The sequence below is a fragment of the Zootoca vivipara genome, chromosome 14, assembly GCF_963506605.1.
Source record: "Zootoca vivipara chromosome 14, rZooViv1.1, whole genome shotgun sequence".
Lineage (NCBI taxonomy): Eukaryota > Metazoa > Chordata > Lepidosauria > Squamata > Lacertidae > Zootoca > Zootoca vivipara.
In genome coordinates this window covers 16,963,557-16,988,124 of record NC_083289.1, presented here as the reverse complement: position 1 = coordinate 16,988,124, position 24,568 = coordinate 16,963,557, and the positions used below count along the sequence as shown (strand labels likewise).

At 44.6% G+C, this 24,568-nt stretch overlaps 1 protein-coding gene across 1 annotated transcript in view; it reads left to right on the top strand.

The window, feature by feature from the left end:
- The first annotated feature begins 1,617 nt into the window (after positions 1 to 1,617).
- The window catches only part of ARNT2 (aryl hydrocarbon receptor nuclear translocator 2), a 143,915-nt gene continuing 120,964 nt past the window's right edge, over positions 1,618 to 24,568 (top strand). Inside the window, exon 1 of the mRNA XM_035131344.2 lies at positions 1,618 to 1,943. Within this exon, the coding sequence (XP_034987235.1) occupies positions 1,913 to 1,943 (31 nt within the window). The 5' untranslated portion in view covers positions 1,618 to 1,912. The remainder of the gene's footprint in view (positions 1,944 to 24,568) is intronic.

Sequence of the window (24,568 nt, the reverse complement as noted above, 5' to 3'; positions counted from 1 at the left end):
AAAGCCTAAAAAACAGCAGTTCCCAAACTCCACATCTGTCTGCCCTGCTGGACAACTTGAAAATGATTGATGATCTTTGAGAATTATTTAAAGAATTTTCTGCCTGTTGTAGCACTTGTAATGTGCCATGCTAGATGCTGCGTGGTTTTTAATTATATTTTTATTGCTTCTTTTCTTTGTTACCTTGTCTTACAATTTGGATTTTAATACGTACAATAAAAACACAAGAAGCCATAAAATACAATTTAAAATCAATATGATTTTTTTTTAAAAAAATGCCTTTATATTCCACTTTTCCTCCAAGAAGCTCACGGTGGCCTAGAAATTTCTCCTCCTCTGCATTTTATAACTCAGAACAACCCTGTAAAGTAGGTTAGGCTGAGAGGCAGTGACTGGCCTAAGGTCACCCAGTGAGAGCTTCATGGCAGAGGGGGGATTTGAACCCTGGTCTCCCACCTGGTCCTAGTCCAACACTCTAACCACTACACCACACTGCTACTCTCATTTAATGCAAACACGTCACAGACCACCTGAATGGAGCACACTGACTACTGTGGTTCACGGGCTACAGTTTGGGAACCCCTGTCCTACGATAATGAATGGCGCCCATTTTATTATTTACATTTCTTTCCTACCAGTCAATGAAGTTCTTTGTGTTGTTCATCAAACCATAAACATAGTGCACTCAGAATAAATAGATCCAGAAATGCAGGATATTTGCCCATATATACAATGTGAGCCTATGATGGAGGGGCTCACAGGATTAACACCCCAATAGAGTCTTGTTTCTCCCATAGCCACAGCCTTGGATCCCAGCTGAGATCAGGCATGGCTCTGTCGCTCCAGTTGCCCAGCCCGCTTTCAGCTTCATACTTCTAGTTCACACACCAACTTTTGCATCTATTTCCCTTCTAGCACAGAGCCACTTAATGAACCATACTTGGGGGGCCATGACCTCACCAAGAAGCTGCCCTGGCTATTCCAGCAATTGAATTCTTGTTGGATCCAGGGATTAGAAAGGGGACTCAGGCATATAGTCTAACCCTGCATCTCAAACTCACAAAGTTAAGTACTATAATTAAATATAAATTTACTTGTTTGCGTATTATATTTAAAGCCCATTCATTCCCTCAAGGAATTCTGTGCCTCGTATTTTGTTGAGGGTTGATGGCAATTGCAACTCCATAAGGGGTAAACTACAGTGCCCAGAATTCTTTGCGGGGAAGAATGTGCTTCAAAGGTAAAGCGCTCGCACACAATTATGTTTTCGCATTTGATGCTTTTTTTTTACTAGGGGGTAAAAAAAAAAACCTCAGCAGGACTTTAGCAGTAAGTAATAACACTAAATGTATTAAATGTTACAGCGTTTGAGGTTGTTGTTTTTATTGCGTATTAGCGGCATATGACACGCAGCGGCAGCGTGCGCCCTTGATGGAGAGGGAGAGGTACCCAAGCGAGCGAGGCTGAGGGCGCAAAGTGAGGGCAGCAGCTTCACTTGGCCAGCGCACATGTGCAGCTCCTTGGCACATGCTCACTTCGGACTGAGGTGGGCAGCGAGGGGAGGGGTGTGCGCGGGCTGAGCATGTGCAGAAGCGATTGCAAAAAAAGGGGGGAGAGGGGAAAAAAGGGATTCTCATCAGATCAGACATCTTGGCCAGCCGCGCGCAAGCAGCCCGAGCGCCCCCAGCTGCATTTCCCAGCCTCGCCGCGCGCGCGGATCCCCTTGCGCGGACGCCTGCCTTTGTGTGACTGCGGGCGGGGAGGCTGCTCCGACCCGTCCCTCCCCATCTTCCTTGGGCTGCGCAGCAGAGCATCAGCCCTCCTCCTCCTCCTCCTCCTCGGTCCACCTTATAGCCAGCCCCCTCCAGCTGCCCCCCAGCTCGCAATTTATCTTAGTTCTTCCAGAGACAAGATGGCAACGCCGGCGGCTGTTAATCCACCCGGTGAGTAGCTGTGGGCGCTGCTGCTGCTCCTGCTGCTGCTGACAGAAACGTCTTGGTTCGGAGGTACCGGTGCGATCTCACACATACACACGCACACCAGCAACCCCGCAGGGGTGTCCCCCCACCCCCACCCCGAGGGATGGCCCCTGGGGGGAAAGCGCCGCCGTGTCATCGGCCCTCACCACCTGCACCTTTGGTTACTGTCGCCCGTTGCTGTTACTAAGGTTTCAGTCGCCCGCAGGCTTCCTCGGGAGAAAGCCCCGCTGGGCTCAGTGGGGCTTGCTTCTGAGTAGGCATGCTGATGTTCCCACGGATGCATCCATAGGGGGAACATTTATAATGCTCTTGCGGAGACCCAGGCAGCAGGCAGCCCTGCCAGAATCCTCCCTTGACATATCCAGTTCTTTTGTCTGTTCTGATTGGCCCTTTGGGTGTCATCTTTCACACAATCTGATCTCCTTCTGGAAACCTGAAGGTGAGGGAGATGGAACCTGGGATATTCGGCATGGAAAGCATGTGTTCTGCCATCTGATATAATAGGCCCATCCCCTTATGGGTGCCAACTGATAAGTTAAAAACAAATCCCAATCCTGTTCCTTTCTTGTATGTGCTTGAAGTGCAGGAAGTGGTAGCAGGTGGAGCTTTTTAGTGCTAGGAAAGGATGAAAGTTGTCCGCTGCTAATCTCTGCAGATCAGGCTTCTGTAGAAGGCAGAAGAACGGGGGACGCTTAAAAAGTTGGCAACTTTGCAATCCACTTCTTCCTCCATTGTTTTGGGCAAAACTGATCCACTGGACTCACACTGAGTCTAGAACAAAATCTGTAGGAGCCAGCCTCCTGCATCTATTGAGAAATGTAGGCACCAGCCTTTACATTTGTATGAGCCCTGGAAGAATTGTTGGCCTTTTGTGATTATGTTCTGAAACCGTTGACCAAGAAAGGCCCCCAGACCTTCCTGTCCTCCTTTGATGGGAGGCAATTTCTGCACTAACTTCATCAATAGTTTTGTGCATTTTTAGAATTCAGGAGGTTTGATGGATATGGAACCTAAATCAATTCTGCCATAACTTTATGTTTCTGGATTCTGATATTAATGATTTTGGGGCAGGGAGAGAGTACTTGTGAAGTGTTTGTGTGTTTGAAAACTGTTACTGCAGTATGGGCCAGCTTTTATGGCAAGTGTGTCACATGTTTTCCAAAGCCTAGGATGGTGGCACTTTGGTTTTAATAGAGGACTGGACAAAGGCATGGAGGAGAAGCCTGTTGGTTGACTACTAGGCATGATGGCTGTGTGTTACCTCCAGAACAGGGGCAATGCTAATTATTGGGTACCAGGGACGTGGGTGACGCTGTGGTCTAAACCACTGAGGCTCTTGGGCTTGCCGATCAGAAGGTTGGCGGTTCAAATCCCCGCGACAGAGTGAGGTCCCGTTGCTGTGTCCCAGCTCCTGCCAACCTAGCAGTTTGAAAGCACACCAGTGCAAGTAGATAAATACGGTGGGAAGGTAAACAGCGTTTCCGTGCGCTCTGGGTTCTGTCACAGTGTTCTGTTGCACCAGAAGCGGTTTAGTCATGCTGGCCACATGACCTGGGAAACTGTCTGTGGACAAACGCCCGCTCCCTCGGCCTGAAAGCAAGATGAGCGCCACAACCCCATAGCTGCCTTTGAATGGACTTAACCATCCAGGGGTCCTTTACCTTTACCTTTTTTACTGGGGACCACTAGTGGGAAGAGAGCTGTTCTGCTCATGTCCTGCTCCCTGGTTTCCCACAGTCATCTGGTTGGCCACTGTGAGAACAGGATGCTGAACTAGATGGGCCATTGACCTGGTCCAGCAGCGTGGAAAATGTCACCAGCAGTGCAACTGCTTCAGCACAGCCTGTGTTCCCTCATGCTGTAGCCTAGGAGTGCCTTTGCCTCCCTCTATCCTTAACACAAGCTGCCCATCCGTATCCTATCAAGCTTCTCCTTAACATTCCCCCCGCCTGGCTTTCAAGCCAGGGGTAGTAAACCCTTTTCCAGCCCAAGGGCCACACTGTTTTCTAGGCAACCTTTCAGAGGCCACAACCCAGTGGTAGTGGGGCTAAAAGCAAATGTGGGTGGAGCAATGAATTACATGTTTTTACCTTTGTACACAGTGTTCAAAATTAGCCAGGTGCATTTTGCACCTGACTATCGGCCACTTGCAACCAAGAGAAGATACCTGGGCAGCAGGGTGGCATCTCCACCATCTGGAGCAGGGCCGGATTTAGGTTTAATGAGGCCCTCAGCCACGGAAGGTAATGGGGCCCTTTATATGTCGCTGTTTTTTGTGTTGAATATTTGCTATACAGTGGTACCTTACTAGACGAACGCCTTGCGGCATGAAAAAAATCGCAAGACGACAACGGTTTGCAATTTTTTGGCAGACTCGGAAGACGAAGTTTTCTTTGACCGTGCCATAGAAAACTTCACAAGACGAAAGTCCCAGCTGCCTTGCACTTCCGTCGCCGCCATCACCCGGAGCCTGGCTGCCTTGCACTTCCGCCGCCCGCCATCACCCGGCTTCTGCAGCAGCCGGATCCCCCCTCACTCACCTTAAGCCTGTCCGCCTGCGCACGAACGGGCTGTCTGTCTGCTTGGGCGCGAGGGTCTGGCTGCTGGGGAAGGAGGGAGGGAGCCTCTCCCTGGCCCTCCTCCTGCTTCCCCCTCCCCAGAGCCTTAAGAACTTCCGGAGGGGCCATGGCGGGTGAGTCGGTGCCTTTCAATATAAATTTCAATGCGTTCCTATGGGAAACCGCACTTCGCAAGACGGAATTATCGCAACACGAAACGACTTGTGGAACGAATTAATTTCGTCTTGCGAGGTACCACTGTATATAGTAATTTCTGGACCTAATAGGTATCTAAAGCCATTTGCACATGTTGCCATGCAACCAGTCCATGCAGAATGTAGGAACCCTATACATAGAAATGAGCAAACCAGTGATATTTTAGGGAGCAGGCGAGCAGGTGGGGCCCATTACTTACTTACATCATAGGAGCCTACACAACACAAAACACTGTTGCTGTATGTGGGTTTTATTTTATTTGTTTTTTATCTTATATTTTGGAAATGTACATCTTGTGTTTTCCTTCCTTTATTTTTTGGGGGGGCCCCCAAGACAGTGGGGCCCTAAGCTATAGCTTGTTTAGCTTATACGTAAATCCGGCGTTGATCTGGATGTGTGTGCCTGGGGTTCGTTGGATGCGGACTGTTCCCCTGCACTTATCCCCCATCCTGTAAAATTCTATCCGCTATATTTTATCTGCAAAATCAGAATGAATTTTAGGAACCAAAATGCTTCCCCCGCACCCCCGAGCTACCAACTCTCCTACTCTCTGTTGCTGGGTCAAACCAGACTCGGCGATGGTGCTGCTGTAGCTGGGCATGCCTCACTGTGGCCGAGGAGGGCTGTTCTCTGCCGCCGCCGGGTGCAGGGTGTGCTGTGGCCAAGGAGGGTGGGCACTAGCGTTGCCACCCACTCACCTGCTCTCCTCCCTCAGGTCAGGCCTGACCCAATGGGCAGAGCTTTGCCAGAGACAAGCAGCGCAGCCAAGGCGCAGCTCCTGGTGGGAGCCAGGCTCTGATGAAGGTGCTTGTTGTGGGGGCACCTGTTTGCACCCCCTCTCAAAATTGTGCCCGTTGCCATGCCTACCCCCGGCCCCCCCGGTGCTCCATCTTTGAAGAATATTCTTATGTTGTGAATGGTCTGTGTCATCATTAAGAAAAAGAGGTTGGAATAGCCCAATATATATATATATATATATATATATATATATATATATATATGGACTGTCCCTGGATCAAGTGATTTTCTTCTTTTAAGTTCTCAAAGCTCTTAACCTAGCTCAAGGTTCATCATTTGAAAAATAGGACTTTAGAGGTGTCTTGCCCCAAATTGGCAACTAGACATTCCGTTTTGGTGACGGTAACCTTGCTTTAAGGAGCCATTTGGCGACTAAGTTATGTGTCTGTGTTTCTAACACTGTTTGTACAGTAGGCTGGATTCTACACCAGGCACCCCCCAAACTCCAGCCCTCCAGATGTTTTGGACTACAATTCCCATAATCCCTGACCACTGGTCCTCTTAGCTAGGGATCATGGGAGTTGTAGGCCAAAACATCTGGAGGGCCGCAGTTTGGGGGTGCCTGTTCTACACCCACCAACCCACCCCTTTTATCCTCCATTCAGGCAAGCAAGAGGCATTAGCAAGGAAGCAGCAGGCACTACAGTTCGGATTTTACTGAAACTGTCATCCTTCAACTTGCCATTACATTGGCCAAAACATAATAAATTATGTAATTGTTATTATTTCATGCCACATTGTTTTTATTGATTTTCCAATTTTTTTACGAAATCAGCCACAAATTGAGACAATTTTTAAGACCGTTTCCCCCAAAATTGGTTCCCCACACTTGGTTCTTGATGTGTCCAAGATTTCCTCTTGTTGCTACCTTCAATTAATTTTGTAATTCAATGGTTTTCTTGGAAGGAAGACATGAAAACCATCCATAAGACAACAAAATTATTTATGAACTAAAACCACAACAGTACAGTCATACCTCGGCTTAAGTATGCTTCGGTTTGAGTACTTTCAGTTTAAGTACTCCGCGGACCCATCTGGAATGGATTAATCCACTTTCCATTACTTTCAATGGGAAAGTTCGCTTCAGGTTAAGTACGCTTCAGGTTAAGTACAGACTTCCGGAACCAATTGTGTACTTAAACCGAGGTACCACTGTGGTTTGCATTGGCTTGCATGATTTGGGTTCCAGACTATGGGCTATCGTGTAGATTATAGTGGTTTTTCTCTCCCATTTCTGATGGATTTTCCCCAACATCCCTAGGTGTGGCTAACTGATTCTCTCCAAATGTTGTTGGAATATGACTCCCATCATCCCTGAGTTCATTGACCTTGATGTAGCCCAGCATTCTTTCCTCTGGAAGTTCAGGAACAGGCAGCCTAATCAAAGGGTCTCTAATAGAACAAAAGCCTCAACGATTTAACACAAGTCTAGGGCTATCATTGTTGGGGTCAAATCCTCTTGAATTCCGTGGAAGGACTTAGTCCCTGTGTAAAAGCGAAGACTGGTCTGGTCTTCAGAACTGCAATCCTAATGCTGTGTTACTAACTGAACACATTGGGACTTACTTCTGAGTAAACACACTTAGGATCAGGCTGTTAATCAAGGAAGAATCTTGGCATTCGCCCGTTTTATGACCCTTAAAAATCTGCCAAGGTTGAAGTGGAGCCAGTTCTCTCGGTGAGGAATCCTGCGCCATGACGATTAGTCCAAAACAGATCACTGGCCTGGAGATCCATTTTTAATTGGAAAGCTTTAAATCTTTAATTAAAATCAATATTTGATGAAAAGATGATGAAATGGATATTTCCTGGCCTATGTTTTCATGTCTTGTTTTTTTAAATAAAAAAAAACAAAGAATATTTAAAAGGTGAAATTTGTTTTACCTCCATAAAAGCCAAGTGGGTAGATGCAGAAAAGCGAAACAGCGAACGGTTGTGTTTTCCCCACTCTTAATTGCAAGTAGACCTGTTGTTCCAGCAGCTGATCTTTTCCCTTTTCTATGGGTTTTTAAATGAGAGTTCTCAAATTGAGTTTAGGAGCATACTTGGCTTAATTTTAACCAGTTATCAAAGATTCTAAAGTTGGAGAGCATGACTCCAGAATCAGATGCTGTGATCTGGCATACAACACAAACCTACTATATGCATGTTTACTCTGGAGTAAGTTCCACTGTGTCCAGTGGGTTTTCAGGGGAGCGGCGGATTGAATTGGAAAAGTTTCACATTGTCTTTACCAATTTAGCATGTTCATTTGACCTGTATTTAGAAAGCAGAACTAAAAAAGAAAAAAGAAAAAGCACAAAACATTAATTTTCCCATGCTGTATGATAAACATTTTTCTTTCCCAGTGGCCAAAGTAGTTGGGCGAAATACACGGCTGTGATTGAAAAATAAAATAAAATGCATTTATAGTGCAATCCTATGCATGTCCCGCTGAGTAAGTCCCTCTGAGTCACTTTACTTAGGTTGCAGCCTTAAAGGTAAAGGTAAAGGGACCCCTGACCATTAGGCCCAGTCATGACCAACTCTGGGGTTGCGGCGCTCATCTCGCTTTATTGGCCGAGGGAGCCGGCGTACAGCTTCCAGGTCATGTGGTCAGCCTGACTAAGCCGCTTCTGGCAAACCAGAGCACCCCCCCCCCCGTAACACCGCTTACCTTCCCGCTGTACTTTTGACGTGCTTTTGAACTGATAGGTTGGCAGGAGCAGGGACCGAGTGATGGGAGCTCACTCCGTCGCAGGGATTCGAAGCGCCAACCTTCTGATCAGAAAGCCCTAGGCTCTGTGGTTTATGTTTTATACTGAAACAAATTCAAAACCCTACTTGGAAATCTATTTTTATTGGAATGATTCTTAAAATATTTCAACACTTTCCAACTTAATAACACAAATTTTGCTTTGTTCAGATTTTAAGGGGTGAAAGGGCATGAAAGCTGATAACATACTAATTTTAGGGACTTCCTAAGGATAGGAAAACTGAATAATTATAGATTTAACTATGATTGCATCCATTGCTTTATTAATTAATTTAATGAAATGTTTAGTGCATCTCTAAAAATGGAATTCATGTAGGTTTGTTTAATAACAGTGTTTTGTGATGCTGAGCTTGTGTGGTTGAGAAACTTGCATGTACGGCATATTTTGTGTGTGTGATCCCGCAGTTTGATCTCTAAGATCTTGTTGTCATGTTTAGTGATCCAGAAGGGATCACAAAATTTTACCGAGTTTTCTATCTCTGCTTTCCCCTTTTGGATCCAGAACAGTTGAAGTCTTGGGTACAACAGACTTTTCTTCATCTCCAAGTTATGCTGAAGTTGGTAATAAAATTTTAAAGTGTGTAGGAAGGAAGCCTAAATATGTGTTCTTGTAAAGACTGAGATTTCTCTCTCATAAAATTAAGGGTGAGGCATGAAATGAAAGACACGTTAAATGCAGCCTACACAAGAAACTAGAAATTGTGCAATTATTTGCATTTTCACTGGGTTCTGTGGTTCAATAGAATTTTGTTCAGGCCATAATTCCTCTCAAATTGAGAGTCACGTTTCGGTAGTTAAGCAAAATGTGATGGGTTGCAAATGGCAATCTAAGGTGCAAGCCTATGCATGTCTACTCAGAAGTAAGCCCCACTGAGTTCAACAGAACTTACTCTCAAGTAAGTGTGTGTAGGATTCCAGCCTTGGGGTTGAATAATCCATTGTTAGTTTTGCCATTGTAATTAACCGTGTAAATTAGCCATGCCCATTCATTTCAGCAGGTCTTCTCTGAGTAGGACTAAGATTGGCTACAATCTTTTGTATCTTCTTTGGTTTTATGAAACAAGAAACATAGGGTTGTAGTCGATCTTAGTCCTACTCAAAGTAGACCCATTGGAACTAACGGATGCAGGTAACTTAGCTCTGTTGTGTTCAGTCAGTCTACTCCATAGCTGCCAAGTTTTCCCTTTTCTCGCGAGGAAGTCTATTCAGCATAAGGGAAAATCCCTTAAAATAAGGGATAACTTGGCAGCTATGGTCTACTCCAAGTAAGACTCAGTTGGCTACAACTCAGAGCAATAAAAAGTGAGATAATATACCTGCTAGGCTTCTGGGTACATTTTTGGGCTACATAGGACTGTTATTCGGGCATAAGGGTGGGACCAGGGTGCCCCCCCCCAAGGACCACATGCGACCTTCAGCCTAATTTCATATGGCCCTTGGCCTAATACCAAAAGCACTTTGCAAGTAGTTGGTTCAGATCTGTTGAGAATGAACGGGGAAAGCCTATAGCTTAGTGGAAGAGTGTCTGCTTTGGATGCAGAAGGTGACAGGTTCAATCCTCAGCATCTCCAGATAGGGTTGGGGGAAGACCCTGATATGGAATCCTGGAAAGCTGCTGACAGTCAGAGTAGACAATACTGAGTTATATGGACCAATGGTCTGACTTGGTAATAGGAAACTTCCTATGATCATGGGTAGCCTGGGAGGAACAGCTTGGCACCATCCTGAATGACACCGTCTCCCCCAAATTTAAGACCCAACTCATCAGAACTTGCTGTGTCTTACATGTTTGATTTCAAGATGTGTTTATATATCAGTCTTCAATCATGCTTGCTTCTATTACTGCCCACACCCAATGATAGGATACTTTAAATTGATGCCTTTTGTGCTGAATATAACCAAGGAAGTATTATGAAAGGCATTTATTAGCTGATTTTCCAAGGTTTAAGGTGCCTCGAGTTAATAGTTTAAAACAGAACTTAAATAATACAGAAAATGCCGATTTAACAGCACCAGAAACACCCAAATATACTAACCAGCCAAGCCAAAAGCTACTGTTTTGCTGTTTTGTTTTTAATTATTTACTTGTTTTTATCCTGTAGTCTGTCTACCACCCTGGGATCTTATGATGAAGGGTGGTGTATAAAACTAATAAATTAAATTAAAGTAATTACATGGAGCCTAGGTCAGCTTCCATGAAGTCTAGAACCTTTCCTGTTCCGGCCTTAGAACTTTGTTATGCTCACCTTTAGAACACAACATGGTCCTTCCAGAAGCAGGTTAAGTCATTCCTCATTTATTAGGCTTTTGTAGAATTTATTAGCACGTTATTTTTCTCCTCCTTTGCGGTTTCTGATTTTGTGTTTTGCACACTATAGCTCTGTGGTAGGCACCTGCATTGAGTGCATAAGGTACCAGATTCAATTCCTGGCTACCTCCAGGTGGGACTGGGAATGTCCACTGCGGGAAACCCCAAAGTACTGCTGCCGGCCAGTGTGGGCAATACTGAGCTAGATGGATCCAGTTGTCTGACTTGGAATAAGGCAGCTTCCTATGTTCCTAATCAATTTTTAAACAATGTTGTCGGAAAATATTCTGCTGTGTTTTTGGATGCCATTTTTGCAGTTATATATGGAAAGGCAGGATGAGAATCTTCCTTGTTAAAAAATGTTAGGTGCAGTTGGGCGAGACCTGCCATGTCTCATCTAGGAATCACACCGTTTCCATCTCTGCATGGGATTGTCCACAAGAAGCTCAAATATGGATTTATTGTATTGCTGTTGTTGTAGTGTTGTGACTTGGCTTTTAGCACAAACCATCCAACAACGTCCCGAAATCCACTGAACTTTGTCCCTGGGGCTCAAACAGGGTGCTCTATCACGTGAAATATGAGCTGTGATGCGGCTCAGTTGCGAGCAAAAAAACTTGCCAGTTTGCGAAATAATATTTTTGCTGAGATCTTGCCAACTTAGCATGAGCAAGTGAAGAGGCTGTGAACAAAAATATTTTCTGCCTAGGAACTTCATAACTGCCCGTGTGTGTGTGTGTGTGTGTGTGTGTGTGTGTGTGTGTGTGTGTTGAGACCAGCCATGCGTTACTCCCAAGTCATCCAGTGATATAGCTTTTAATTTTAAAACTGTCAGCAAAACCGTAACTTGTGATAAAGGGCAGCAATTTCTACTGACATTTTTGATTTACAGGGTAGAAGAGTGAAGTGGGGGGGGGGTTTACAGCTCTTTCCTTTTTTAAAAAAAGGAAGCACAGGCTCCAGAACCTTCTTGATGCATGCCCATTTTTAAAGCTTTATAGCCGCTGAGAGCGATTCTTAAATCTGGGCGCATAATTTTTATTACAGAGGCCTAAATTAGGCTCAGTTTTTGAGGAGCGGTGCAGACGTCAAGAATGGTGATTCCTTAACCATGTTTGAACAGCCTGCAAAAATGGCCTTATGGGGTAAGGCCCATTGGACCTGATGGGACGTACATTTGAGTAAACCCGTAGCAGAATTGTACTGCAAGTCAAAATTATGCCACTAAGTTAGAACATTAGTTGTTTTAAGGTTGCAAATTTTTGCCATAATATATATATTTACTGTACATATCTTACATTTATAGCCCATATTTCTTCCAACAAGGAACCCAACATTGATCTTATAACAGAATCATAGAATTGTAGCGTTGGAACGGACCCCAAGGGTCATCTAGTCCAACCCCCTTTTCACGCAATTCTTGACTCGAACCCACAACCCTGAGGTTAAGACTCCCATGTGCTGCCAGCTGAGCTGTAGGTTTGCACGGCAGGGTTTATTATGCTTTAAAATGAGGTGTCGGTACTCTTAATCAATGTGCTGCGGGTGTCAGCACACTATGGCTGCCATGAGCAGCAAAAGAAGAGATGTTGGTACTCTGTACCAAGTGAGTACCATCACACCCACACAATATCACTTCCTTTATATCCCACCTGAAGGTGGTGTATGTGATTCCTTTTCACCCCATTTCATCCTCTCAACAGCCCTGTGAGGTAGTTCAGCTGTGATTAGTCCAAGGCAGGGCCCAATTTAGGTTTGATGAGGCCCTAAGCTACTGAAGGTAATGGGGCCCTTTATAGGTCCAGCTGTCCTTTGTCAACAACAAATGGTCACTGTTTTTTTGCGTTGAGTATATGCTATATGGTAATTGATAGACCTAATAGGTATCTAAAGCCATTTGCACATGTTGCCGTGCAACCAGTCCATACAGAATGTAGGCACCCTATACAATGATAACTTGGTTTGCATACATCTTGGTTTGCATACGGTTTGGATTACAGACACGTCAGACCCAGAAGTGCGTGTCTCTTATTACATCCTTGGGAAACACAGAAACTTTTCTCCATTCTTTCAACTTTTGCCCAGTTCTGCAATGCTGCCTTACTTTTTCTTGCCTCTCCTTTTGTCTGTTCCCATTTCCTTTTTTTCTGCATTTCTCCTTTGCTACAATCTCCTTGCTGTTTCCTTTCTCCAGCATTCTCCCTGCTTTTTCCTTATCCAAATCCTTTTACAGCTACTGTAGCTACCTGCCAGAATTTCTTGCAGCTCAGCAGTCTCTCTTCTCTGTTACCATTGTTTAAATATAAATGAATGCTTGCCTTGTACTACAGGACCTCTGGAGTGCTTAAACAGCACTTAAGGAAGTCCCAGTTCTGATCAGCGGGGAGAGACGGCCAGCCAGCTTTCTCCCAAGGGGAAGGAGAAAGTTGTTCCTGAACACCGGCTTCTCTCATCCCCTCCTTTTGAAATAGATGACATATGTGCAAAGTTTTTTATTAACTGTTGGCCCAAGATCAGGAATGGCCGCCCAGCCTAGATCTGCACTCCTCAGATGTATTTATTCGCTTATTTTGTTACATTTATATCTCGCCTTTTCCTCTAAGGCAGTACAGTCGTACATCAGAAGTCGAACGGAATCTTTGGAAACCGCTTTGGAAACCGAAGTGTGGCTTCTGATTGGCTGCAGGAAGCTCCTGTAGCCAACTGGAAGCCCCGCCGGACGTTCGGCTTCCAAAAATAATTTGCAAACCGGAACAATCACTTCTGGGTTTGCGGCGTTCGGGAGCCAAAACGTTCGAGAGCTAAGCTGTTCGAAAACCAAGGTACGACTGTAGTTTCCAAAGTGGGTGTTACTGCTGGATGGTGGGGCGGGCGGTGGGATTACCTAGGAGAGCACTAAGAGGCAAGGAGGCAGCAGAGGGGCTCTGCAGGGGTAAATTACTATCTGGCATCAGTGGATTGAGTTCATCAATTTTGTTGAATCAATTAAACCAAACAGTTTAATCAATTAAATCAATTAAACCAAACTTACCACTGGTGGTGCCAGGTCCTCCATCAGATTCGAATCCTGCTCTCCAACACTCTTATCCATTACACCACACTGGCTCCCTCTGTGTGTGTGGTTTGAAAGCTTTATGTTTGTTTGTATGCTGTTAGAAACTTAGATATACTGTATAAGCTAAGTGCCAAATTGCTCCTTAAACCAAGCTTGTAGTTGCCAATACTGAATGTCATTCAAGGGCAGCCCTGTGCAGGACAATTTCTTGAATTTTGCCATTTAGTTCTGCAGTAAAAAAAAATATGCATACAGAAATGCGTATATTAGAAAGTGCACATAAATGCATTATGGATAAATTGCTTGCAAAAAATGTGTATACAGTCAAACCTCGGTTTACGACTACCTCGTGGAGCGACCGTTTCGGCGAGCAACCGCCGCGGACCTGGAAGTGTTTACATCTGGGTTCCACGGCATCGGATGCGCAGGAGCGATCTGCGCAGCATGCGCAGAAGCGCTCTATCGGCGCTTCACGCATGCGCAGAAGCGTGCTTTCATGGAGTGCCCGCTTCGGCGAGCGACCGCCTCCGTGGAACGGATTGCAGTCGCAAACCAAGGTACCACTGTATTAGACCAAAATGCATACAAAAAGCATGTATAATAGGAGAAGTGCAGAAGATTTATATGATTTTTGTGCATTTTCAAATAAATGATGCAGACTGATGCAGAAGTGGAGTGAACTGAACACAGGATTGGAAAAAATAATAACTGAGAGAATCTGGAAAAGGCAGATTCGTTCCCCCCCCCAGCTGCAGAACAGTCTTTTCTTCTTGTGTACACATACCATGGGCCACAACCACATTATGTAATTGAAGCACTGTGATATCACTTCAGCTGTCATGACCCTAAAGAATACTGGGAACTGTAGTTCATTAAGGGTGCTGGAAGTTGTTAGGAGACCCCTATTCCTCTTACAGAGCTGCAATTCCCTGAGTGGTTTAACAATCAATCTCTCTTCCCCGGGGACTCGGGGAACAGGGATCTCCAAACAACTCTCAGCACCCTTAAAAACTACATTTCCCAGGTTTCTCTTGAGGGAAGCCCATGTGGTCCATGTTTAGGGGAAAATACAATTATAATTTTGCTTAAGAACATGCTGCAGGGTTCTGCAGATTATCCACCTGATAGTCAGTGCACCAAACACTTACATCACTTATTCCACTAAAACCAGCAGAGAGGAGGAAATGTTTAATTACATGGTTTCCTAGCAGACGCTTTGAAACATTTATGGTGTCCCCCCTTGGTGCCCAGAGTGGCACACCATTTAAACAACCTTCTTTGTGTCATTGGTTTTAATTAAATATTCTAGCTTGACTTTTTATTTTTATTATTCGTTGCTGCTGCTGCTTCTGGTTTAACTGCTCTGCTTCCTCCCAGCCCAGTCGTAGGTATATTGGCTCAAAAAATATCTTGCTGGGTTGAATGGAGCTTATTCCATTCCATCTTAGTGCCTGGTGAGCTGCAGCCTCGGGGTGTTTGCTTTCATTTAGGCTTGATTTGAAAAGGCGGTTTCTCACTGTTAGAAGGATGAAGTTCTGGAATCTTTTCCTCACGACAATCGGTAGGGCAAAGAACCCTGCAAAGAAAACCTGCTTGCCTTTTTGGTCTGTTTAGAGCGAGGGTGGGCAGGACAGATGGCAGGTTGGGATCTACTGGTAGATCTCTGGGTGATTTGCAGTAGATCAGCAGGGGCTCCTGGCTCCCATTTGTCCAAGGAAGCAACAGGTGGGTCTCCAAATGGCAAGTGTAAGTTCCAGTTAGACCAGGCATGGCTAACCTGCGGCCCTTCAGATGGTTCTAGAAGAAAAGAGCAAGAAGAGATGGACTAGGGACAACAACAGGAACCGCCACAGCACCACAGGGCCAATGGTCAATATCAGGAAGGAAGGAAGGAAAGTAGGTTAGACAAAGGCAACATTGAGGCCTGCTCATGCTTGGCTTTCTCTTTCCATCACAGGGCCAATGGCCATCACATGCCCAGTGGGAAGGAATCATAGAATCATAGAGTTGGAAGAGACCACAAGGGCCATCCAGTCCAACCCCCTGCCAAGCAGGAAACACCATCAAAGCATTCTTGACATATGGCTGTCAAGCCTCTGCTTAAAGACCTCCAAAGAAGGAGACTCCACCACACTCCTTGGTAGCAAATTCCACTGCTGAACAGCTCTTACTGTCAGGAAGTTCTTCCTAATGTTTAGGTGGAATCTTCTTTCTTGTAGCTTGAATCCATTGCTCCGTGTCCGCTTCTCTGGAGCAGCAGAAAACAATCTTTCTCCCTCCTCCATATGACATCCTTTTATATATTTGAACATGGTTATCATATCACCCCTTAACCTTCTCTTCCCCAGGCTAAACATACCTAGCTCCCTAAGCTGTTCCTCATAAGGCATCATTTCCAGGCCTTTGACCATTTTGGTTACCCTCCTCTGGACACGTTCTAGCTTGTCAGTATCCTTCTTGAACTGTGGTGCCCAGAACTAGACACAGTACTCCAGGTGAGGTCTGACCAGAGCAGAATACAGTGGTACTATTACTTCCCTAGATCTAGATGCTATACTCCTGTTGATGCAGCCCAGAATTGCATTGGCTTTTTTAGCTGCTGCATCACACTGCTGACTCATGTCAAGTTTGTGGTCTACCAAGACTCCTAGATCCTTTTCACATGGACGAGAGCAAGGGAGGCAGGCAGTGACAACACAGAGGTCTGGTCCAGTCAGGTTCTTCCCTACCTCATCCCAAGTGCTAACTGTCATCATCTGCCCTGTTGGAAGGAAAATAGAGAACAATGGAAGTGGGAAAAGGCAGCATAGATTCAGACAGACAGACAGACAGACAGACAGACAGACAGACAGACAGAGTGTGCCCCAGGGCCATTTTTACATTTTATATCATGCATTTGTTTTAGTACTTTAAAATCGGAAAGGCAATCTACAAATGCAGTAAAATAAATGAAATGTCCACCTTGACTAGTTGGCTAGCTGAGGATGATGGGAGTTGTCGTCTGTCAACGTCCAGGGGGACGGGTGGCGCTGCGGTCTAAACCACTCAGCCTCTTGGGCTTGCCGATCAGAAGGTCAGCGGTTCGAATCCCCACGACGGAGTGAGCTCCTGTTGCTCTATCCCAGCTCCTGCAAACTTAGCAGTTCGAAAGCACGCTTGTGTGAATAGATGAATAGGTACTGCTGCGGCGGGAAGGTAAACAGCATTTTCCGTGCGCTCTGGTTTCCGTCATGGTGTTCCGTTGCGCCAGAAGCGGTTTAGTCATACTGGCCACATGACACTTCAGGTTGACTACTCCACGGACCCGTCTGGAACGGATTAATCCACTTTCCATTACTTTCAATGGGAAAGTTCGCTTCAGGTTAAGTACGCTTCAGGTTAAGTACAGACTTCCGGAACCAATTGTGTACTTAAACCGAGGTACCACTGTATTGGCGATGCTAATGTGAGAGCGCGCCTCGATTCCCGGAGAGAGTTGGTTGACCTTAAAAGCGCTGCTGACTATGAATAACTTGGTTCAGCTTGTGAAAATGCTTTTACCTTTCTGTTTGGTGGATACATAACTCATGTAACAGTAAACACCAAAGTCAGCAGATAGGGTTTGACCCTTGAGGCAAAGTTTGTCACCTCACAAATACTCAGTAGCCACGAAGGCTACTCTTGCAAAAATAAGAAAAAGCAATCTTAGGGCCCCTCGCCTCAAAATGTCGACTGGTATGTGGTAGGCTGAGGTGGGATTCAAGACGGAACTAAAATAATAGCATCCAAATGTGTTTAAAGCTATTTACTTGTGTCAAATAATGTTTTGTTTTTATAATGGGTGGTATTCAGTGCTAGTTCTACTCAGAATATGCCCATTAAAGTGAATGGACGTGGCCAATTTAGGTTCATTTATTTCAATGGGTGTACATTGAGCCAGTGTGGTATGGTGGTTAGAGTGTCAGACTGGAACCTGGGAGACCAAGGGTACAAATCCCCACTTAGCCATGACGCTCACTGGGTACCCTTGGGCCTAGCTCCCAGCCTGACCTTCTTCACAGGGCCGTTGTGGGGATTAAATGAGGAGGGTGAGAACCTTGTATCTACCTTGAGCTCCCTGGAAGAAAAAGGTGGGATAGAAATGCAATAAATAAAAATAAAATAAAATACTCTGGGTAGGACTTACATGTATACAACCCAAGGTATGCAAATTATATTTATTTATTAATATCTTCCCATGAGGTATCCCAAAGCAAGTTACAGTGCAATATAATTCTGCCGAATTCCTCCCTTTTCCCTGTCAAATCTTTCTTTCACTGGAACTAGTGTTCATTCGTTCTTTGCACACAAATCTCTGCCTCTTTTCGCCAAAGCTCACTTTAGGCATGTCATTATCTGATTCTTTTTTGTGGAGTGGTAGTTAGGAGAATGAAATTACCAAATCTGACAGCATGTGGTTTTTTTGTTTGTCCTTTGCTCTTGTTTTGCATGTGAAAAGGCTGGTTCCCCCCCCTTTTTTTGTCCATTCTGCAAACAGAAATGGGGGAGGGGTGGAGGGCCTTTTCTGTTGATTTATAGATGATTATTTAGCTGGCTTGTAGCACCTTATTTACACTTGGATGCTTTTAAGGCCTCTGTAAAAGTGCTCTCTTTATGCCTTTTGGAAAGGGAAAGCCTCTTTTTGAATGCAGCCAGAATCATTTCCAGAAAATTGGGGTAGAAAATAAATTTTGGGAGCCATAGCTCAGAGCATTTGCAGTGAAAATGCTTAGGTAGCAGGTTACAGTGGGAAACTTCAGCATGAGAAACCTAGATTGCTCCTGCCAGTCAGAGCAGGCAATACAGGCTTACATGGCCAAGTGGTCTGATTTGTTTCAAGACAGCCTCCTGAGATGCAGTGTTCACATGCGTTGTATCACAGTTAGACAAAATACCTATCCTAGTAATACAGTTATTTTTACTGGAATGAATGGGCAGTCTTGACAAAAACGCCCTGTTTCAGCAATTGGAACCAGTGCAGTGGTATCTCAGTTTTCGAATATAATCCATTCTGAAAGGCTGTTTGACCTCCGAAACATTAGAAATCTTTCTAAAGATAGTTTTCTATTGAAGTTGCATTATAGTCCGAAGGCTATTCATCAGGAAATAAGGATTTGTTTTAAGTTTTTCATGTGTGGTAAAACTCAGTCTAAAGTGTTTTTTTTAAAAATTGTTTAACCACATCAGTTAACAAACATGGATACATATGCTATAATGTTATTGTTTTAGTTAAATAAATTCTTTAAACTGTTATTAAGGAAATGATTATTTTTCTCTTTCCAATAAAGAACAACAGAAAAGTTGTCCAAATATAAACAGTTAACTTATTAAACCTCACAATAATTTCACGATTATCTGTCTCTATTTCTAAAAGTATAACCAAATCAGTAATTTTTGATACAACTGTAAAAAAAAAAACTACAGTACTATGAAAACTTATTATTCCAAAAATGAAACCTTCATCTGGTTGTAAATATTAAGATTATACCAGCAAGAAGGAGTCTGTCTGTGAAAAATGATTTAAATCAAGTCTTACTGCCTAGTGATTTAAATCGATTCGATTTAAATCAAATCCACTCTGGTTTAATGTGACCCTCAGATCCTCAACAGACACATGCACATTAAGAATTTGGAAACTCTTTGTGTGTGTGTCCCCCCACTTCAGAACAACCCCCCCATATGCTAGTTTATGCAGATTTAATTGACCAATTTAAACTCTTTTATTACTGTATTGATTTGACAAGACTTATTTAATTGCGTGGCAGTCCTATTATTAACCTTTATGACAAATTCCTTGCTGAATAATGAAAGACTCAAGTGGCTCTGGGGATGCTCCTGCAACACCACAAACAATAAATGTCTTTCATTAGATGGCCGTGTCGTGTATTTACTGGACATCTAGAGAGCCTTCCCTGAAGTCATATTCTGAAGGTTGTTCCCTTTGAGCAAAGAGTGGAGTGAAGATTCTGAAAGTGTAATAAAAGAGTCTGCTGCTACCTTCTGAAAAGTGCTGTTCTCGATTTCCACCCAGGCGCCACCGACCAGTGGGCGTGAAAAGCAAATTTGAATGCAAATATGGGCTCCCTTAATGGAACGAGAAATGCCATCGAAGTATTGAAGCCACTGCAAAGGCATATATCTCAGTATGCTTGCAGAATTCCCATAGGCATTTGATTCGCCACTAGGAGAACAGGATGCTGGACTAACTGGGCCACTGGCCTGGCCCGGCAGGGCTCTTAAAAAAAAAAAAATCTTGCCTAAGTATAAAGGTTGCGCCTTCCAGCACCTTTACTCCTGCAGATGTTGCTGAGCTACAACTCCCATCACCCTTGGCTATTGGGCATGCTTGCTAGGGCTGATGAGAGTTGTAGTTCAGCAACATCTGGAAGGCCAGAGGTTCCCCACTCCCGATCTACTTCATCCTCTGTGGGCTGAGTTCCTACGTAACAGAGCTCTATGCAGAGTGGATTCCTCTGGGTTTCTGTTGAGCCCTTTTCTTTCTTTCCCCCTCCATCACTTGTCCCCAGCCAGGCGGGTTCCTGCTGTGCTGGCTGCAAAATGATGCTTGAAAATAGGAGATCCTCTCATGCCTCATATACACTTGATTTGGCAGGTTGCACTCCTCCAGGGTCCTGGCTGGAAATGCAAGGTTTCTCCTGCAAAGAGCACAAACGCCCTCTCTGTGCTCTCGGAAACATCATGCCAATTTTCTCCCCCTTCCCAGATTAGGTTTGTTGCATGTGTAATACCCACAAAGGATAGATTCAATGTTAGATTGAGGAGGCGGGGGGATGGGGAGGGATTGAGTCCATGCATTTATTTTTTTCTCAGTAGGAAAAAAAAGTTGATCTATTCAGAGGTGGGGTGCTGGGGAGAGGTAGGGAAGCTTGGCAGCAACTGTAGCATCATATACCTTGATCAGGATTAGCTAAAGAACTGCAAATGAGCATGCAGGATCAGCAAAGTATGTCTTCAGGCTAGATGTAAAGCAGGGTTGCCATACAGCCAGTATTCAGACCTCCTAAGCAGTGTCCGGGTGGAAATTGCTTAAATGTCCTGGAAAATCTGCCTAACAGTCGGCCCACCTTTGGAAATATGTTGGGTGGCTACCACAGAAAGACCTGTTTGGTGGTGGCACCGCCTCTTCTGAAACCCCTTCACCATGTCTGCCTGCTAGGCTTTAAGGTCTGCTATCTCCTCCTCCCTGTCTCCAACTTAAAGGTAAAGGGATCCCTGACCATTAGGTCGAGTCGTGACCGACTCTGGGGTTGCGGCACTCATCTCGCATTATTGGCCGAGGGAGCTTCCAGGTCATTTGGCCAGCATGACTAAGCCACTTCTGGCAAACCAGAGCAATACACGGAAACACCGTTTACCTTCCCGCTGGAGCGGTACCAATTTATCTATTTGCACTTTGAGGTGCTTTCGAACTGCTAGGTTGTCAGGAGCAGGGACCAAGCAATGGGAGCTCACCCCGTCATGGGAATTCGAACCGCCGACAAGCTCATCTCGTGTTATTGGCCGAGGGAGCTGGCGTACAGCTTCCAGGTCATGTGGCCAGCATGACTAAGCCGCTTCTAGCGAACCAGAGCAACACACGGAAACGCCGTTTACCTTCCCGCTATAGCGGTACCTATTTATTAAGTCTCCGACTTAAGACTGACTAAATGCAAACTCTGTGGGTTCAGCATCAAGCCAGCTCTCTCCTGCACCCACAAAACTTTGTTTAACATCGAGTTTGAGGAAGGTTTCTGGAGAACTTGAAAGCTTGCTCACTTGCATGACAATTCGATTAGTACTTAAGGCATTTCTTGCCTGTCGGTTAATTTTTGGTTCCTAAGGGCTAGCATTAAAGGGACGCAGGTGGCGCTGTGGGTTAAACCACAGAGCCTAGGGCTTGCCGATCAGAAGGTCGGCTGTTCGAATCCCTGCGACGGGGTGAGCTCTCGTTGCTCAATCCCAGCTCCTTCCAACCTAGCAGTTCGAAAGCACGTCAAAGTGCAAGTAGATAAATAGGTACCGCTCCGGAGGGAAGGTAAACGGCATTTCCATGCACTGCTGTGGTTTGCCAGAAGCGGCTTAGTCATGCTGGCCACATGACCTGGAAGCTGTACGCCGGCTTCCTCGGCCAATAACATGAGATGAGCGCCGCAACCCCAGAGTCGGTCACGACTGGACCTAATGGTCAGGGGTCCCTTTACCTTTACCCTTTAAGGGCTAGCATGGCTTCTTTTGCTTTTTGGGGTTTTGTTTTGTTTTTCCTGAGGCAACTTAAAATGAAATTTATGCTAGTTGTAAACTCAGCTCTGTCTTTTCCTATGCTCCGTCTTGGTTATCTTATGTAGATAATTGATTTTAGTTAGTAGTTGTAAGCTGCCTTAGGGGCATTGCAGTTGAAATGTCAAAACTCTCAACTGTCCTGGCAAAACCAGGACATCCTGTTTTTTCCATGGCGGCCATTGTGGCCACTGCGATCTCATGCTCCCTCGCGATTTTGTGAAGGCATCACCATTGTTGTTGTCATAATCATTTCAATTTATTACCTGCCCTTTAGCATCAGATCCAAGGCATGGTTATGACAATTAAAATTCAACATTAAACATATTTGAAACAAATTGCAGCCCCAGGAAAACAAATATCCCATGACAAAGGCTATGGTTAAGAGATGTGTGGTAAGCCTTCACGGAAACTTGAACAAATGTTTAATATAAAGGGGGAAGAGGATTATGTTATGAATAAAATAAGATATAAGCAGTTATGGGTGGGAGGGATCAGCGCAGATTTTCAAAGAAAAGATTGGTGACCATTTTTGTGGCAATGAAATCAATGCAAAACAATGTGATCATTATGGATGGGTTAGGTATGACATAATTAATTGAATTTCTATATGGTTATGAGTGTTATGGAAGAGGGGAAAACTAAATCACAAGGCAAAGGAGGGGAAAAAGGGAAATAAAATCCACCCCACATTCTCAGTGATGAGCTTGCTCAAAAACTCTCTGCCAACTGAAATTCTGGAGAAATTCTGAGGTGCCCCGTGTATTGAGGCACAAAAAAGGGAAATCTCTTTGCTCTGGTGGTTCCTGTGTGCAGAGCCTTTGGAGTCTCCCTGTTAATTTAAATGGAAAGAAGTGGTGTACGGGCAAAGCAACAGGCCCATGCCCCTGTAGGGCAGGAGAACCCCTTTGTGTGCGCATTTGTGAACTAAAATGCCTTGATATGCACATCACAAAATGAAGCTATGTAAGGAATACTACATCATCATTTCACACATACACACACACACACACACACACACAGTCAAAGATTCCACTTCAGAAGCTTGATTCAGCTTGTTTATGTTGATGAATAGGGCCTTAGATGCAGATAAAAGGCCGATTCATTTATTCTAGTGTCAAGCAAGGTACACTTGGCTTGCTGATCCAGCAAGATAGCGAGAGCTTTCCATAAAATATTCATGTGCGTCCCAATATTGTTCTCCCTTTAAGAGTATTGTTCTTTGTTTTTTAAAATGTGTAGTGTAACAACAATGCGCTCTCCCCAAATGCAATGAAGGTTGTGCCCCAAAGAATAGGCTAAATTGGCATATGAGAGCCAGTGTGGTGTAGCCATTAGTGTTGGGCAAGGACCTTGGAGGCTAAGGGTTCAACTCCCCACTCGGCCTTGAAACTTAACTTACCTCGCACATTGTTGTGAAGATAATATGGAGAGGAGGAGACACACACACACACACCACCTTGAGTTTCTTTGGGATATGAATGAAACAATACATATTTTATCACATGATGGAAAGCTGCGGAGTGGAGAACAGAAATGCTTCTAAATGTACGATGAACCATAATACATCGTATGGTCATTGTGGCTTGTGGGTGGTGATCAACTATATGTTACTCAGAGTAGACCCATTGAAATTGAGGAACATGACTTGGTTAGATCCATTAACCTCAGTAGGTCTACTCTGGAGTGTAGCTCAGTTGGCTACCACCCCCATATCATACCCTCCCAAGATTTTTTCTGATGAAAATAGGGACATCCTATATTATTATTATTATTATTATTATTATTATTATTATTATTATTATTATTATTATTATCATATTTATTACCACACCTATCTGACTGGGTAGCTTCCAGCATATATAAAAACACAATTAAACATTTAAAAACTTCCCTCTACAGGGCTGCCTTTAGATGTCTTCTAAAGGTTGTATAATTACTTATCTCCTTGGCTGAGGAGTCTCATAGCTCCATACACTCCAACATTGTTCCGATGAAAATAGGGGCTGTCCCACCATACCCTCCAACATTTCTCTGATGAAAATAAGGACACCCTAAGGAAATGTGAGACAATCCAGGATCAAATCAGAAACCTGAATGGCTTCGGTAATACCAGGACTGTCCCTGGAAAATAGGGACACTTGGACATATGGCTGAAATCCACCTCCTATCAGCCCTGGCAAATACCGTATGGGCAATGATTAGAAACGATGTGCATTTTCAAGGTTCAGATCAAATCTGCTGGATACAACTTTTACCCAGATCCCTTGGGAAAGTGAAGTCCATCTCTCTCTCTCTCTCTCTCTCTCTCTCTCTCTCCCTCTCTCCCTCTCTCCCTCTCTCCCTCTCTCCCTCTCTCCCTCTCTCCCTCTCCCTCTCTCCTCTGGAGAGATACACATACTGTCATATGACAGAAAACAATCCTATGACTGCACAGGCGGAATGAATCTCCCAACAGGCTTACTAGACGGCCATTTTCTGTGGTCACCGCCAACCCCCTTTACGGCTTTGAGTCCTCTGGCATTTCTGATTTGTGCAAGGTCTGGAGGAAGTAAGAACCAAGGGGCGCTCTCTTGTGCTGTTTGGAAAGACTTCTGGATATGA